The following is a 14,385-nucleotide window of genomic DNA, read 5'->3' on the forward strand; positions in this document are numbered from 1 at the left end:
CAGCAAATTCTGGAAGCAAACATCACACCGTCTGCAAAAAAACTGAAGATGAAAAGACGATGGCTTCTACAACAGGATAACAGTCCTAAACACACCTCAAAATCCACAATGGACTACCTCAAGAGGCACAAGCTGAAGGTTTGCCATGGCCCTCACAGTCCCCCGACCTAAACGTCATCGAAAATCTGTGGATAGACCTCAAAAGAGCAGTGCATGCAAGACGGCCCAAGAATCTCACAGAACTAGAAGCCTTTTGCAAGGAAGAATGGGTGGAAATCCCCCAAACGAGAATTGAAAGACTCTTAGCTGGCTACAGGAAGCGTTTACAAGCTGTGGTACTTGCCAAAGGGGGTGTTGCTAAGTACTGACCATGCAGGGTGCCCAAACTTTTGCTTCAGGCCCTTCTCCCTTTTTGTTATTTTGAAACTGTAAAAGATAGAAATAAAAAAAAGTAATCTTGCTTAAAATATTAAAGAAATGTGTCACCTTTAACTTTATGCCTTTTGGAAATCAGGTCATCTTTTACTCACTTAGCTATTCACAGCAACAGAAATTTTGACCAGGGGTGCCCAAACTTTTGCATGCCACTGTATACCAGCCTATTCATCTGTTTTCTCCACTCTTCTAGTCCATTTGATCAAATTTAAAATGCTTATGTTTAGATTTTTTTGTTTTATTGTAGGAAAGCTATCCCTTGAAGAGTTCATCCGAGGTGCCAAAAGTGATCCTTCCATCGTCCGCCTCCTTCAGTGTGATCCTAGCACTGCTGGTCAATATTAGTTCCAAAGTGAAGAAAATGACAGTTGGTGTGGCTGTGTTTCTGCTTTCTGCCATTATGTCATTGGTGGCTCAGTCACTTCTTCATGGCTGCATCTGACATCGTTCAGCCTGTTTGTTTTTTTAATTCTCAATTTGTAACTGGCTGTTTAACTAAATGCTGTCTGAAAATATATTACACAGCCTTTTTCGGCAGTGTGAATGCATTGTTACCATAATTATATTTACCTTGATCAAAAATCTTAAAGTTGTTCTTTTTTAATTTGAACTAGAAAAAGGCTTTGATTTTATTTCTATTCATGATGGTCTTGCACCTCTTGTATGCAGAGTTTAAAGAGAACAGATACTTATGTCTGTGTGAGACATATCCGAGTCAATCAGTCAGTGGTCACTCTTTTTACTGCGTTCAGAAAGAAGGAAAAGTTACCAAAAAACAAGCAGAAGTCAGTCAAGTGGATGTTTGCAGCCTTTGAATGATGAGTGATGCTAATATTCTCTATATATTGGTGTTAGTTGAACCCAATGTGTTTAGAATTGAGAGTATATCTTTCATAAGTATGAGATTCAATTCCTGTAGAGTTGATGATGGGAGTACACATGAATTAGAGTTGGAGCTGTCTTCTGCAAAACAAGTTGGGAAGTCATAGTCTGAAGAATATTTGAATTTAGAGGATATAAAGGAAAACAAGCAGAACTATTTTTCACCTTATTTTAAAGCACTCTTGCATGAGGCTGTTGGAGATTCACTGCCAATGTTTTCATGTAACACTTTGCTATAACGCTCACTCCCTTTGGAACAAAACCTTAAACTTTGGCAGAGGCATGAAATGGGCAGGAGGCCACACGTTATACATCTTGCTGTCTTTTTTTTCCATTGACTGCTGCAAATGAAAGTTTTGGCCTGGGAGTTGAAAACAACTGTAGCCTTCAGATAAAAAGAGCAAGAGATAATTGGCCAGGGCACTTAGGTGCAATTCATTTTAAAAATGTACATTCTGTACTTTTATTATATATTTTGGTATTACCTTGTTATTTATAGTTTAAATAATTAACAAAAACAAGTCAATTTTGGAAGTAGAGTTAGGTGGAGCATAAGAGTCTTTCTGCAGTACTTACTGAAGAGCTAAGCGAATCAAAACAGAGTGAGGCACCGCAACATTGCCATTTGTGGGATGTGTAATTATAATGAGACAAGCATACGTATCTAGGGTCCATTTTAATTATAGACGTAAGAATTGATAATGGAAACATGAGCATATTGATTTTTTAAATATACTTTCTGGAGCACTTAGTCCTGCAGGCCTTATTATAACACAGGTGATTGGCTCCTTTAAATTGTAGTATAATAATCATTGAGTGTATCTTCATTCTATACAAATCTTTATTATTGTTTCTTTTGAATCTTGTCTGCCAGATGAAATTAAGCGGTTAACAATGTGTATATATGTTTTATTGTAGAACGGCCTGTCTCTGTGCTACTCACTATTTCTCAAGAACCATCATCTGCAGCTTATGGAAGTCAGTTTGTGGCACAAAAGGAAGGATATTTATCCTGTTGCGTCGAGCCTATCTGCCATATCTCACTCCCCGCCTTGTATTCCTAATTCTCTCAAACACAGAAGGAGACCATTTGATCTGTGCCAACTCTAATCAGTCCCATTCCCTTACTTATTTCCCTGTAACTTGTTCTCTCTCACATGCCCATCAACTCCCTTTTGATTTGCCTACCACATATTACACTTGGGGCAATGTATGGTTACCGATTAACCCAACTTGCAATGTGAGAGGAAACCAGAACACCTGGGGGAGCCCACGTCGTCATGGGGAGGGCATACAAACTTCACAAACAGCACTCAAGGTCAGGATTAAGCCCAGATCCCTAGAGATATGAGGCAGCAAGGCAAACTATTGCACCACCATGCCAGCTCTTGGGTCCTGGCCTTTTGGATTAAGGCACTTCAAGTATTGTTTAAAATGAGGGGTTCTGCCTCTACCGTCCTATGGGTGAAAATCATTCACCTCACTCACCTCTAATCTTTCTACAAATTACATTTTTGTCCCTAGTTACTGACATCTCTGCTAAGAGAAGTAAGACCTACCTCTCCACTCTAAAGGGACCCTCATTGGAAGCAAATTATTTTTTGGATTGACAAAATGGGAATTGAGATATGCATTGGTGAAATGGGGGAACAATTTGAAAACGTTAATAGGTTAATGTGGAGAACAGCTCTACCTAATACCTAAAGTAGAAAATTTATTATTTTTTCTGCCCATCATCTCCCGCATCAGATAGCATTCAAACATTAATGCTCAAGTTTTAAGTACGTTAGATCAGATGGTAACGTGGATTTGCAAGATGTGTTTATTTTGATGATGAAAATGTCATGCCCACTGCACCAGTCTGAAAGGGATTGCCAACTCCACCTGTCACTGGATTTGTGTCTAATTGCTACTCAAACTACCCATTGATTTGTATTAGGCCTGCATGGTTAAGTTTTGAGTCGTAAGCATTGAATTGCTTCTTCGAATGTTGAAGACGAGTGCTGTTTGTTCATTTGTAACATTAAAGGAGAAACATTAGTCATTAACTTGCCAACAAATGAATCCCTTTGGCAAATACTTTAAACTGCACGTTGTTCGATATGTTGCTTTTGCTTTCTTGGGAGATTGATGTCAGCATGGTTGTGTGGCTACGCTGCATTTCCACAATATTGACATTTTTGTTGTTCTGCACCATTTTATTTAAAGTGGTGATGGAGCACCCTTTTAAAGGATGAGTCTCTTATGTGACTGTTCCATTTATGCATTAGCTGAGATAATCTGATGCCATAAAAATGTAGAGCTTCAATCAGTGTCTATTTCTCTATGATGTATAAATGAGATTATATTGGTGAATCTCTTCAAACATTTCATTGAAGTTAACTTTCATACATTGAACATGCATGAATCTTCCTGTAAAACAGGAATGAAGATTTTTACTGTTGTACAAGGAAAAGCAAAGACATTATGTGAAATTCATTTTTGAAAGAACTGAATCTCAAGGAAGGTAGTTATGTTAGGTTAGCCACTTTTAAACCTGCAAGACAAATTTTTCCATTGAAATTGAACATTACATTGTGCAACTTTAATATTTGAAAGTTTAAACTAATATGCTATGATGTTGTTAAAAATATTTTTTCCACACTAAGGAATTTAGAGTGCCATTGCTCCCTTGCACAGTAGCATTAGTTTGCCAATACAAACTTGTTCTTAATTTCACTGTGAATGATGGAATAAGTAGCTTTTCAGAAGGACAGCTTTAGCATTTTGGGGGGAAAAAATAGCATTTGATGATGCAAAGTAGTTTGAAGCTACTCATATAAGTCTGTCGATGGTAATCCATGTAATTGTAAGGGTATGAAGTAATTTCATTTTATCTAATTCTTTTAGACATATAATTAAAGGGAAAGATCATCTGCGCTTTTGCATTGTGGAATCCTAAGATTTTTCTGCCATAGAGATGTTAAAAACAAGTAGCACGTCATTTGTTTTTGAAACATGACACTCATCTAATATATTTCTGTTGTTGTGTCACACGTCCGTCAACAAGAGCAGAAAGCCTTCTGAACAACTATAAGGAGGTAACACTGACACTTTTAAAACAGTTTTTTGTAAGGCTGATTTCAAACCATTCTTTCTTTCTTCTTATTTTTCAAGAAATGTTTTGCAACCATTCAGGAGCATGGAAACAGGAGTAGGCCATTCAGCCCCTCAAGCTAATACCCTTGCCTAATTAAAGAGAATGATCAAGTTTTGAAACTTTCAGTTTACTAAGTTTCAGCAACTTTTTGTGGCAATGTTCCACATTTCCCCTATTCTTTATGTGAAGTAGCATTCCTCCTTAAAAAAAACTCAATTATAATTCACTTCTGTCTTCGACACTCTTGTACCTGCACACCTTAACCCCCCCAAACAGGAGAAATAATTTTCCTCCAACTATCTTATCAAATCATTTAATAACTTTAAGTATCTCAGATCATTCTGAACTTTCTGTATTCAGGAGAACATAAAACAGCCCAATCTGTCTTTATGTTAACCCAAGTATCATTACAATTAGTCGATGCTGGACCCCTTGGGGCAAAACTTTCCTTGCTAAGTTGTGCTGCCCAGACTTGAATGCAGTACTCCAGGTGACATCCCATTAGATCTTTATATAACCTGATAGCAGTTTCATCTCATTGTATACTAGCCACCTGAAGATAGATACCAATACTTGGCTTTTGAGATAATTTTGTACCGGTGTGCCAGTTCTTGTGATTTCCATACTGCTCTTTCAAACTTTTTAGATCAACAATACTTATGAAATGGAGATAAGCTATCTATAGATCTCAGAGCCTCTTTTTATAGCTCCTACCATTTCCTTCGATTCCTTTGCTATTCTTTATGCTGCTGCCAGTCCTTGGGATTCCTGCTATTCTTTGCACATACTCAATTTTCTTTTGGACCAAGGTTACTTAATTAACCATTTATGGTGATTATCCTTTAAGTGAATAACTACAATTGTTTGCCTGTAGCTTTACCCATTAGTAAGTCTGCCTGGTATATCATGGTCAGTTTCTGTGATACCCCTCCAAAATCCAACATGCCCAAAGTTAAGCTGTGACTTGCCCATCTGCCATTCAAAAATGATATTAACTTGGGACATGCTTTGTGCATTTAACTATGTGATCTCTTAATTTTGGATTATTAACCCATTCAAGCTCATTACTTATCACTAAATCTAAAATTTTTGGCTTTCTTAAAGCGAAAAACACAGATGCTGGAAATTCAAAATAAAAGCAGAAAATGCTAGAGGTACTCAGCAGGTTGGGCAGTATCTGTGGGGAAAGAAATGGAATTAACTGGAACTATTTTGATGAAACTTACCAACCTGAAGGATTAGTTCTGTTTCAGTCTCCACAGATGCTCCCTGATTTGCTGAACATTTCCAGTATTTTGTGTGTTTATGTCTAGTTCTCATTTAAGAAGATATTGTACTCAAAAGCTGTTTTGCACACAGTTGTAAAATTCAGTTACATCTTGTGCTTGGGCTACTAGCTAGTCAGTTGTCCAGTTACATTCCAAAAGCCACGGGGAGCTTGTACTGAAAGGTGTACGTGGACAAAAGAGATATAATCTTCTGGTGTTGGGTAGACTTGTCTACTCCCTCCACTAGATGGGAGCTGTTACTTGGCTTTTGTTCCTTGTTACAATTTTTCCTTACTTCATCATGGTACTTGATCCATACTAGAAGTGAAACTTTTACTTTCAAACTACCCTCTTGATTAACCCATAGTCGTAAACAAAAAGGCAAACAAATTAGATAATATTTCCATTGCACAACCTGCAAGAGAGCAGAGAATTTGATTGCTAAATGCATTAATTACAGAATACTACCTTAAGTACAGTACAAACTTTAAAGAGTTAAGTTTAGTTATAATGTGGACATTAATATGTTGTCCACAGTAAAGTATTCTCCTGCCCCCATGAATTGCAATCCGTCTAAGATGCTGGTCTGTATTTGTCTCATCTGCTTGTGGTCCATGGATTCTGGAGTTCTAAGATGTCCAATGTTGATCTCAAATTAAAGCTGGAAACGAGTTTTGCAAATGATTGGTATTTGTCAATATGTTATAAATTGCTCATTATTTTTAAGCCATTTAGCTCTGGCTCTTTTGATCTCACCAAAGCACTTGACAATCAGACCTTTGATTAATGATGAATTCAGTGATGTGTGTTGGAGTACTGTGTCTAATTCTGGTTGCCTCATTATAGGAAGGATGTGGAAGCATGGGAAAGGGTGCAGAGGAGATTTACCAGGATGCTGCCTGGATTAGAGAGTATGGATTATGAGGAGAGACTAAAGGAGCTAGGGCTTCATTCATTGGAGAGAAGGAGGATGAAGGGAGACATGATAGAGGTATACAAAATATTAAGAGGAATAGATAGAGTGGACAGCCAGCGCCTCTTTCCCAAGGCACCAATGCATAATACAAGAGGACGTGGCTTTAAGGTAATGGGTGGGAAGTTCAAGGGAGATATCAGAGGGAGGTTTTTCACCCAGAGAGTGGTTGGTGCATGGAATGCGCTGCCTGGGGTGGTGGTGGAGGCTGATACGTTGGTCAAATTCAAGAGATTGTTAGATAAGCATATGGAAGAATTTAAAATAGAGGGATATGTGGGAGGAAGGGGTTAGATAGTCTTAGGCGTGGTTTAAAGGTCGGCACAACATGGTGGGCCGAAGGGCCTGTATTGTGCTGTATTGTTCTATGGTTCTATGGTTTGCTTTTCTCACACTTCCGAACTATTATTCCCTACTATTAATTAGCCCCTTCTCCATGTTATATTTGGTAACTGTATAAAATCCAGCAGCTTTATTAATTTCAAATCCTGTCTTCAAACAGATCCACTCCAATGTTTAATTCTTCAGCATGTCATTAAATGAGTTGCACAACAGAGCATGTCATCAGCAATGTGCACCTAATTGCCTTATCACTAGAATAAAAAGAACTGATCCCTCACTATTCAATGTGTAAAGCAGGGTATTCAAAATATTAAGCAGCATAGGTGAAATTGGATCACCCTGCTTTATCCTGTGCTTTATGAGGACCAGCTTTGTCGATTCAGCCAGACGTTCTAATCACCTTTACAGTCTTCAAATAGGTATACTTAACGTGATCAAATGTTTGTTGATCTCTTAGCAGCTCAGTGCTTTATTAGTTAACAGGCCCTACTACATCAAAGGCCTTAGACAAGTCAACAAAAATATTGGCTAAATTCATTTTTGTTACATCCATCATATTATTTTAAAAGGCAAATCTCTCGTTACAAGAGGTAGCAGCTATTAAACCCTTTCTGCTATCTTCAGAAGAACAGGGGAGATTGGATTATCCTGCTTATCTCTACTTTCATTTGGATTGGATCAGCCTTAACCCCATCTCCCTCAATCACAGTAGATGCATCTGTGTAGAAGTGTTCAATGAGGTCGTTCACACCCTTTTCAGTGCCTTAGAGCAGTTTTTGTCCAATTAAATTGTATGCTTTAGCCAAGTCTGTGAAGAAAATGCCAAGTCCTTTGTGCAGTAATTCCTCACAACATAATTTTTAAACATCAAAATATATTTAACCTCTTTGGTCTTTGCAAGATGCTGTATTCGTATGAAAGTGATGAACCTCCCAGTTAATTACATTTTTCAATAGTTCCATTCTCGGCCTTAATCAATACTGTTTCGCTCTCTTTAAACATTTAGTGACTGTCACTGAGGAAAACCATAGTGTGAAGAGTCCTGTAAGCAGGATTTCATCATCTGTCGTGTCCAGCAGATCTTTGTCATTCCATCTGGCTCTGCTGAACTTCCCTTCTTTATCCTTTTGAGAGCCAGGTCAACTTCCTTCTTTTGAACAGGTTTCATCAGTTTGTTCTAATCTGTTCTTCCCTTTTATCCAGCGGCTTTGGTTATGTTGGCTTTACTGTTGACCACGTTCAGCTTCACAGTAAAGCATTGGCTGGTTTTTCACCTTACATGGCCGACATTTTGTTGTGGCTGGTGCTCCATGTTTTAGTGTGCCAGATACTAATGACAGGGTCAGAGACTGAAGTAAGTTGGGCATGGCTTTTGTATTAACCCATATTGTATTGCACAATTGTAAGTGATCCTATTTCAGTTCTAGGCACTAGAATTTGCATTTTAAATTTAGGCAAGCATTGACTGTCATCTCCTATTTTAGCAAAATGAGTTCCATTAGAAATAAAATCAGAAAATGTAACAAGCCCTTAATGGTATTTCCATTTATGGAATTCATTCTAACCAAGATGTCACAAGAGTGAGATGTTACTAGAACCTCAGGAAAAAAATGCAATTTTTTTAAACTTTCTATGTAGGTTTTAATTTACACTTCCTTTTAACACAAATATAAAACTTATTACATCATTTGTTTCCTGAGAGCCCAACTATTGGTTCTTTACAGGTTCCAAGATATTTCTCAGGATTGCCTGAGAAATAAAATCTAGCTTCTACTTGCTGATTGCTCAATTGATGACGTTATTATGAAGCGGTTTTATTCTACAATATCATTTTAGTCATACAGCTGCATTAATGTTCATTTGTTACCCAGTCTTTTTGCAAATGATTCCAAAATTGACTAGTTTTTGAGTCTTGCTGTATAGGAATCGCTTTGCTGATATCATTATTCATAGTTGCAGCCAAAGACAAACATTGGGAATGGAATCTCTTCCTGCTTTCTGGTACCCATCCTCTTGGTCTTCCAGAGTTTACCTTCATTGTTTTTGATCACAACTCTCTGATCATACTACCTAGCCCTGGTCTCTATATTCAGAATCATATGTGATGACAAGCCTGCTGGTTCATCAGCTTGTGTAGGCTCATCATCATTATTTCTGTGTTGTGGATTTCTTTTGATGCTCCTTCGGGGTGTGTTTGATCAATTATGGACGGATCTTCCTGATTCTGATGTGGTTTGAGTCATTTTCACTTTCAGATTGTGCATCACCTGTGTTTCTCTCTCTACCATCTTTTGGAGCATTTGTTACTTATGTAATCTGTCTGAGTTCAATTTCAGACCCTTGTTTATTGTCTTGTTAACGTTGCAACATCCTTTAGATTTTTTTTCTTCTCCATTCCTCTTGCTGATTTGGTTGGAGAAGAACTCTTTCATTAGTCTGGCAAGCTTGGTGCCAGAGTAAGTACACTTAAAGAGCTGCTCCCGGCCTACTGCTGAGTCCGGTTCTGCCTCAGGGGCGTTTTAATTCAGCCCATAATCCAATCAGAAATATTTGACACTTGTGCACCATCCCAAGTGTCTTTGGGGTGCCTTTCCCTGCCAAAGTTGTGATATATGCATATCACCCTCATTTCAATTTCTTCACTGAGTTATTTGGCCAATGAGAAAATTGTCACTGATGCAAATTGTAGCTTGTGGAAATAAGATGTGCAATTTTGTATCTATCCAGACCGATTCCTTCTCAGGAGAAATTTTCTAATGCACTCGTGGTAGACAAGCCTATTGAATGGGTCCATTCAAAAAGTTTTTATGTAGTTCATCAGTGTGATTTGTGCTGCTACGCTGGCAGACTAAGGAGGACCGCAGGCATTTGCTATAAAACATTCAAGTGATTAGCTCTTGAAACCAACTGTAAAATTAATCTACAACAATTATTTAAAGTTAAAAGTAGGGGACCTGAGAAAGAAGTTTGCAGTTGATACAAAAATTGGCTTTGTGGTTAATGGTGAGGTGGAAAGCTTTAAACTGCAGGAAACATTAATCCAGAAAAATGTGTGGTAATGCATTTGGGAAGGTGCAACAAGGCATGGAAATGCATAATCATGTCCACAGATCCTTAAAGTTGGCAAACCAGGTTGACAAGGAGTTAAAAAGGCACGTGGGATGTTTTCCTTTATTAGCTGGAGTGTAGAACATAAAAGCAGGTAAGTTTTGCTAGCACTGTATTCAATGCTAGCTAGATGACAGCTTTTGAGAGGTGTGCAGAACAGGTTTATGAGGATGTTGCCCATGTTTGGCCATGTAGAAAGACTAGATAGGTTGGGATTGTTTTTCTTGTATCAGAGGACATTGAAGAGATACTTAATTGAGGTGTATAAATGCAGTAAATAGTAGGGACTCTTTCACTTGAAGAGTCAAAAACTAAAGGCCATAAATTTAAAATAATTGACAGAAGTATTAGAGGAGTGAGGAGGAAAAGTTGTTTTCACTCAGACGGGGGTCTGAAAGGGTGGTAGAGGCAGAAATCCACATCACATTTAAAAAGTTCTTGGATGTGCACTTGGTGGGTTACAGACCAAAGGCTGAAAGGTGGGATTAGGCTGGGTAGCTATTTTCCAGCTAGCCCATACAAGTCCTAGATCTTGTATGACTCTAAAAGCTTATAATGTTTTATATGTATGACATCTGAAAAACAAATTAGATTTCTACCTATAAAAAAGGAAGCCCTTGTGGAATGATGGGGAATGTTCAAAAACGATTGATTCTTCCAGATGACAATACTTCACTGACTTTCCAATATTGGCCGCTCCCAATGACCCTGAATTATCCTCATATCTAAAGGAGATATTGACGACTGCATCCCTATTTTTATGATGAACAATAGTGTTGGGTATCCATAGATACCTGGCAGTATCTAAAAAATCTCAGCACTTTAAAAACGAGACAACCAGCTCGGGATGCCTTCTTGCATAACATCTCTAATATCCAATTATGATGTTTAATTTGTGCTTGCTCCACAGAGTGGCATCTGCCCCTCATGTCCCAGTGATTCTTTCATTGACCAGCATCTTCGACATATTCTATTCCTGCTCAGCCTAGCGAGAGCAATGTTATTCTTTACAGGATATGTATTTGATCTTAATGGCACTAATTGGAGAGCTTTTGCAGAACACCACGATACATACAGTGAGCTGGAAAATTGCTTTGTGTTATGTGTTTCTCGTCCTTGCTGCATTTGTCAAGATTAGTTGGTGCAGCAATTGAAACACATATTTATCCACAGAATTCATGACTTCTGGTCCTTATCTGGTGCTCTGGTCAACATCATTTCATGAAATGAACAGGCTTAGTTGAAAAGCTTGCCAATGCTGTATTCTCCTTCTGCCACATGTTCAGCTCCATGATGGGAAAGTCAAACGTAAAATTAAAACAAAAAAGATAATTCTCATGGTCTCATGAGAATGAGAGATTGCTGCTGCTGCTGCTATTACATTGCTGAGACTGCATGCCAATCCAGTTCTTAATTATTTTGTACTAGTACTCCATTCTTGCACAGAATTACATGGCACAGAAAGTGGTATTTAATCTCTGTCCAAGTCTCCTCTTGTCAATCTTCACTTAATCCTATCAACGTGTTTCTTCATTCCTCTTGTTCTTTTGCTTTTTACTGTAAGTTCGTTCTTACTGTTCACCTCAACTGATCTCTTTAATGGCAAGTTCTGAATTTTTACCATCCTTGAATAAGTTTCTGTTGAATTCCCTGTGGGATATAATAATGAAAAAATGTATTTATGGTCCCTGCTTGTGATCTATTGAGAAGTAGACAGATGACCTGTCCCAGCCTGCTGCTCTGTGATTGTGTCTCTTCAGTGGTGGGCCCAGGCTTTTATTGACTGCGGTGCTCTTATGCTTTTACAAATTCAAAGAGCAATGGAAAATGCCATTTTCTGAAGAAATCTTAAACTATTCTCCACTTGTTATTTATCCAAACACTTATCTCTGTTACATAATACAATCAACCCTTTTAAGAAACTCTGGGTTTGAAGTTGAGGTTGGGGATTAGTTTTTGCAGGAATAAGAGTCGGTGTGCCCTTACTCCCCCAACTGATGACATTTTTGATATTTTAAATAATTTTAAACATCAGCAAGAAAAATATGCAAAATAAAAGTGTTCAGGTCAAAAATGTGCTTGAAGCATTTTGTTTTTATTTCAAACATCCATTTATTTTCAGCATCCACTGCTTTCACTGATCTACCTCATTTCAGCAACAACTAATTGCCAATCTTTTTTTAGCCTTTACCCACAATAGCTAAATAGATTATTTAAAGCTAGATTCATTATCACCTTGGCAGTATTTCAAATTAAGATATTGAGTTCAGTTTTGATCAAGTCAAAATTTACCTAGAAATCTCACCGATGTTGGGGGAATCTGATAGGATTGGTGTATTTTACCTTGTATGAAGGGGTTAAGCTCTTCTCTGAACTACCCTAAATTGGTGACAAACCTAGCGATAATTCTGTGTGTGTGTGTGTGTGTGTGTGTGTGTGTGTGTGTATGTATATGCATAGGTAAATGGTAAAATACTTGCTTTGAAAAAATGTTAATAAATTTACGGTGTGGATGATTTTAGTAACTAAGGAGCAACTCCTGTTCAGATGTCCAATAATGTTCAACTAGTTTTACTTCTAAATCTTTCTGCATTCATTCATGTCTGTATGGCAGGTTGTTTCAGTTCCTGAATCATTTATATTCACTGAACTATTTTATTTCCTTCCCTATCACTCCACTTGCCATTCATTGTTCCTTACAGTAAATTGAAGTAAAGGGTGCCCTTTCTCTCCACCATATTTTCCCTTTGTCAAGTGGTCATTACTGGGACTTTGCCACAGATTACATCCATGGTCCCAATTACAGCAAAACCTTAGAAAACAAATTGCAACTAGTGTCATTACTTTTAATGTTGCTTTTTTTTCATTACCTTTATACTGAGTAGACTTACTGAATGGTTGTCCTTTTAAACGGAGCATCATGATGACATTATAAAAACAATTCTAATTGTTTTTAAACCACTTGCAGTGATGGACTTTGTTCCAGTGTACTATCTATCTTTAAGGGGTGGTTGAGAACAAATTCCACTAATTCGCAAGAAAGACTGTTGGTTCTTAAAATGAGCCTCAAGACTATGTTCTATTCTTATGAACATAGAAGTAAATACAAAATCAGTAATCAAACTTAATGGTCGTGTTAATAACAATTCTTCCACTTGAGAAATAGATTTATGCCAATCAATCAAACCAAAAGCAATCCTGAATGATCACAAACACTATTAAACAACTTTGCGGAAACCCGGTCTTGCTTCAAAATCTGGTTTCTCAGTAGGCTCAATTAAACTAGATTGTTGATTTGATTTTGAATTGCAACTACACATTTCAATGGCTCAATCCATTCAGGAGCTGAAATTTTCACGTTGATATTAATCCAATTTACACTGTGTACAGAGGTAATGTGATGCTAAACATTTCAACAGTGTTATTCACCCGCATTTGAAGGAAGAAATGTACTGACTGGAGCACACAGAGCCCTTTAGAGTCAAATAATTAAGGTTTTAGGAGAAATGTCTGTGTATTCAAAATTGGAACTGTCTAATTTTAGTTTAACAGGCCACAAAAGATTACTTTTGCTATGACTAGCATGTTTAGTATCTGAGCCTTCTCTTGCTTTTGTTAATTTTTTTGCTTCTACAAATGACATATATGGATTCCAATTCATTGGTGCATGGTTGGTTGCCATTCTATGTATGTTGCATGCTTATGCCACTTAAATCTGATTGTTCCCTTGTGGATGTTGTAAGGAGGGCAGCTACAAAAGTGTGTGATAACTAAGTTCATAATTTTCAGCAGATAGGTACTAGTATGCTTTTAATACTTCATGGGGTCGAGTATGTTTAAGCTGTGATTATTGATTTTTTTTAAATGCTTACTTTTTAATTGTAGTTTTTTGTGTATTTTGCAGTTAAACTTTCTATTTTTTTTGATGTTGTCCAAGGTGTTGAAAGAAAAACCTCTTTACAAAAATAAGCATTTGTAAAAGAAAAAAAATTGTTCTATTTGATTAAAATGTTGGAAAAAAAAGACATCTTGTGGCACATGGTGTGATTCTTTGTTAAATTGAGGGATGTAGATAAAGCAAGTGCAAGGTGCTAGATCAGTCACTGAAATAAATGAAGAACCAATACTTCACTGGTTGTACCTAGTTTATCCCAGATTCATCCATCTCACAAATCCCCAGTATTGTTAAAAGTGAAGAGGATAGTAATATATTTAAAGGAGGTAGAAATGGCTGATGG

At 37.4% G+C, this 14,385-nt stretch overlaps 1 protein-coding gene across 5 annotated transcripts in view; it reads left to right on the forward strand.

The window, feature by feature from the left end:
• The window catches only part of LOC127574089 (neurocalcin-delta), a 218,982-nt gene extending 204,818 nt beyond the window's left edge, over nt 1-14,164 (forward strand). For all 5 annotated transcript variants that reach the window (XM_052022753.1, XM_052022754.1, XM_052022755.1 and 2 more), the window contains one exon: nt 683-14,164. In XM_052022753.1, the coding sequence (XP_051878713.1) occupies nt 683-780 (98 nt within the window). In that variant the 3' untranslated portion in view covers nt 781-14,164. The remainder of the gene's footprint in view (nt 1-682) is intronic.
• Nucleotides 14,165-14,385: the final 221 nt, after the last annotated feature.

This window comes from Pristis pectinata, chromosome 9 (genome assembly GCF_009764475.1).
Source record: "Pristis pectinata isolate sPriPec2 chromosome 9, sPriPec2.1.pri, whole genome shotgun sequence".
Taxonomy (NCBI): Eukaryota; Metazoa; Chordata; class Chondrichthyes; order Rhinopristiformes; family Pristidae; genus Pristis; species Pristis pectinata.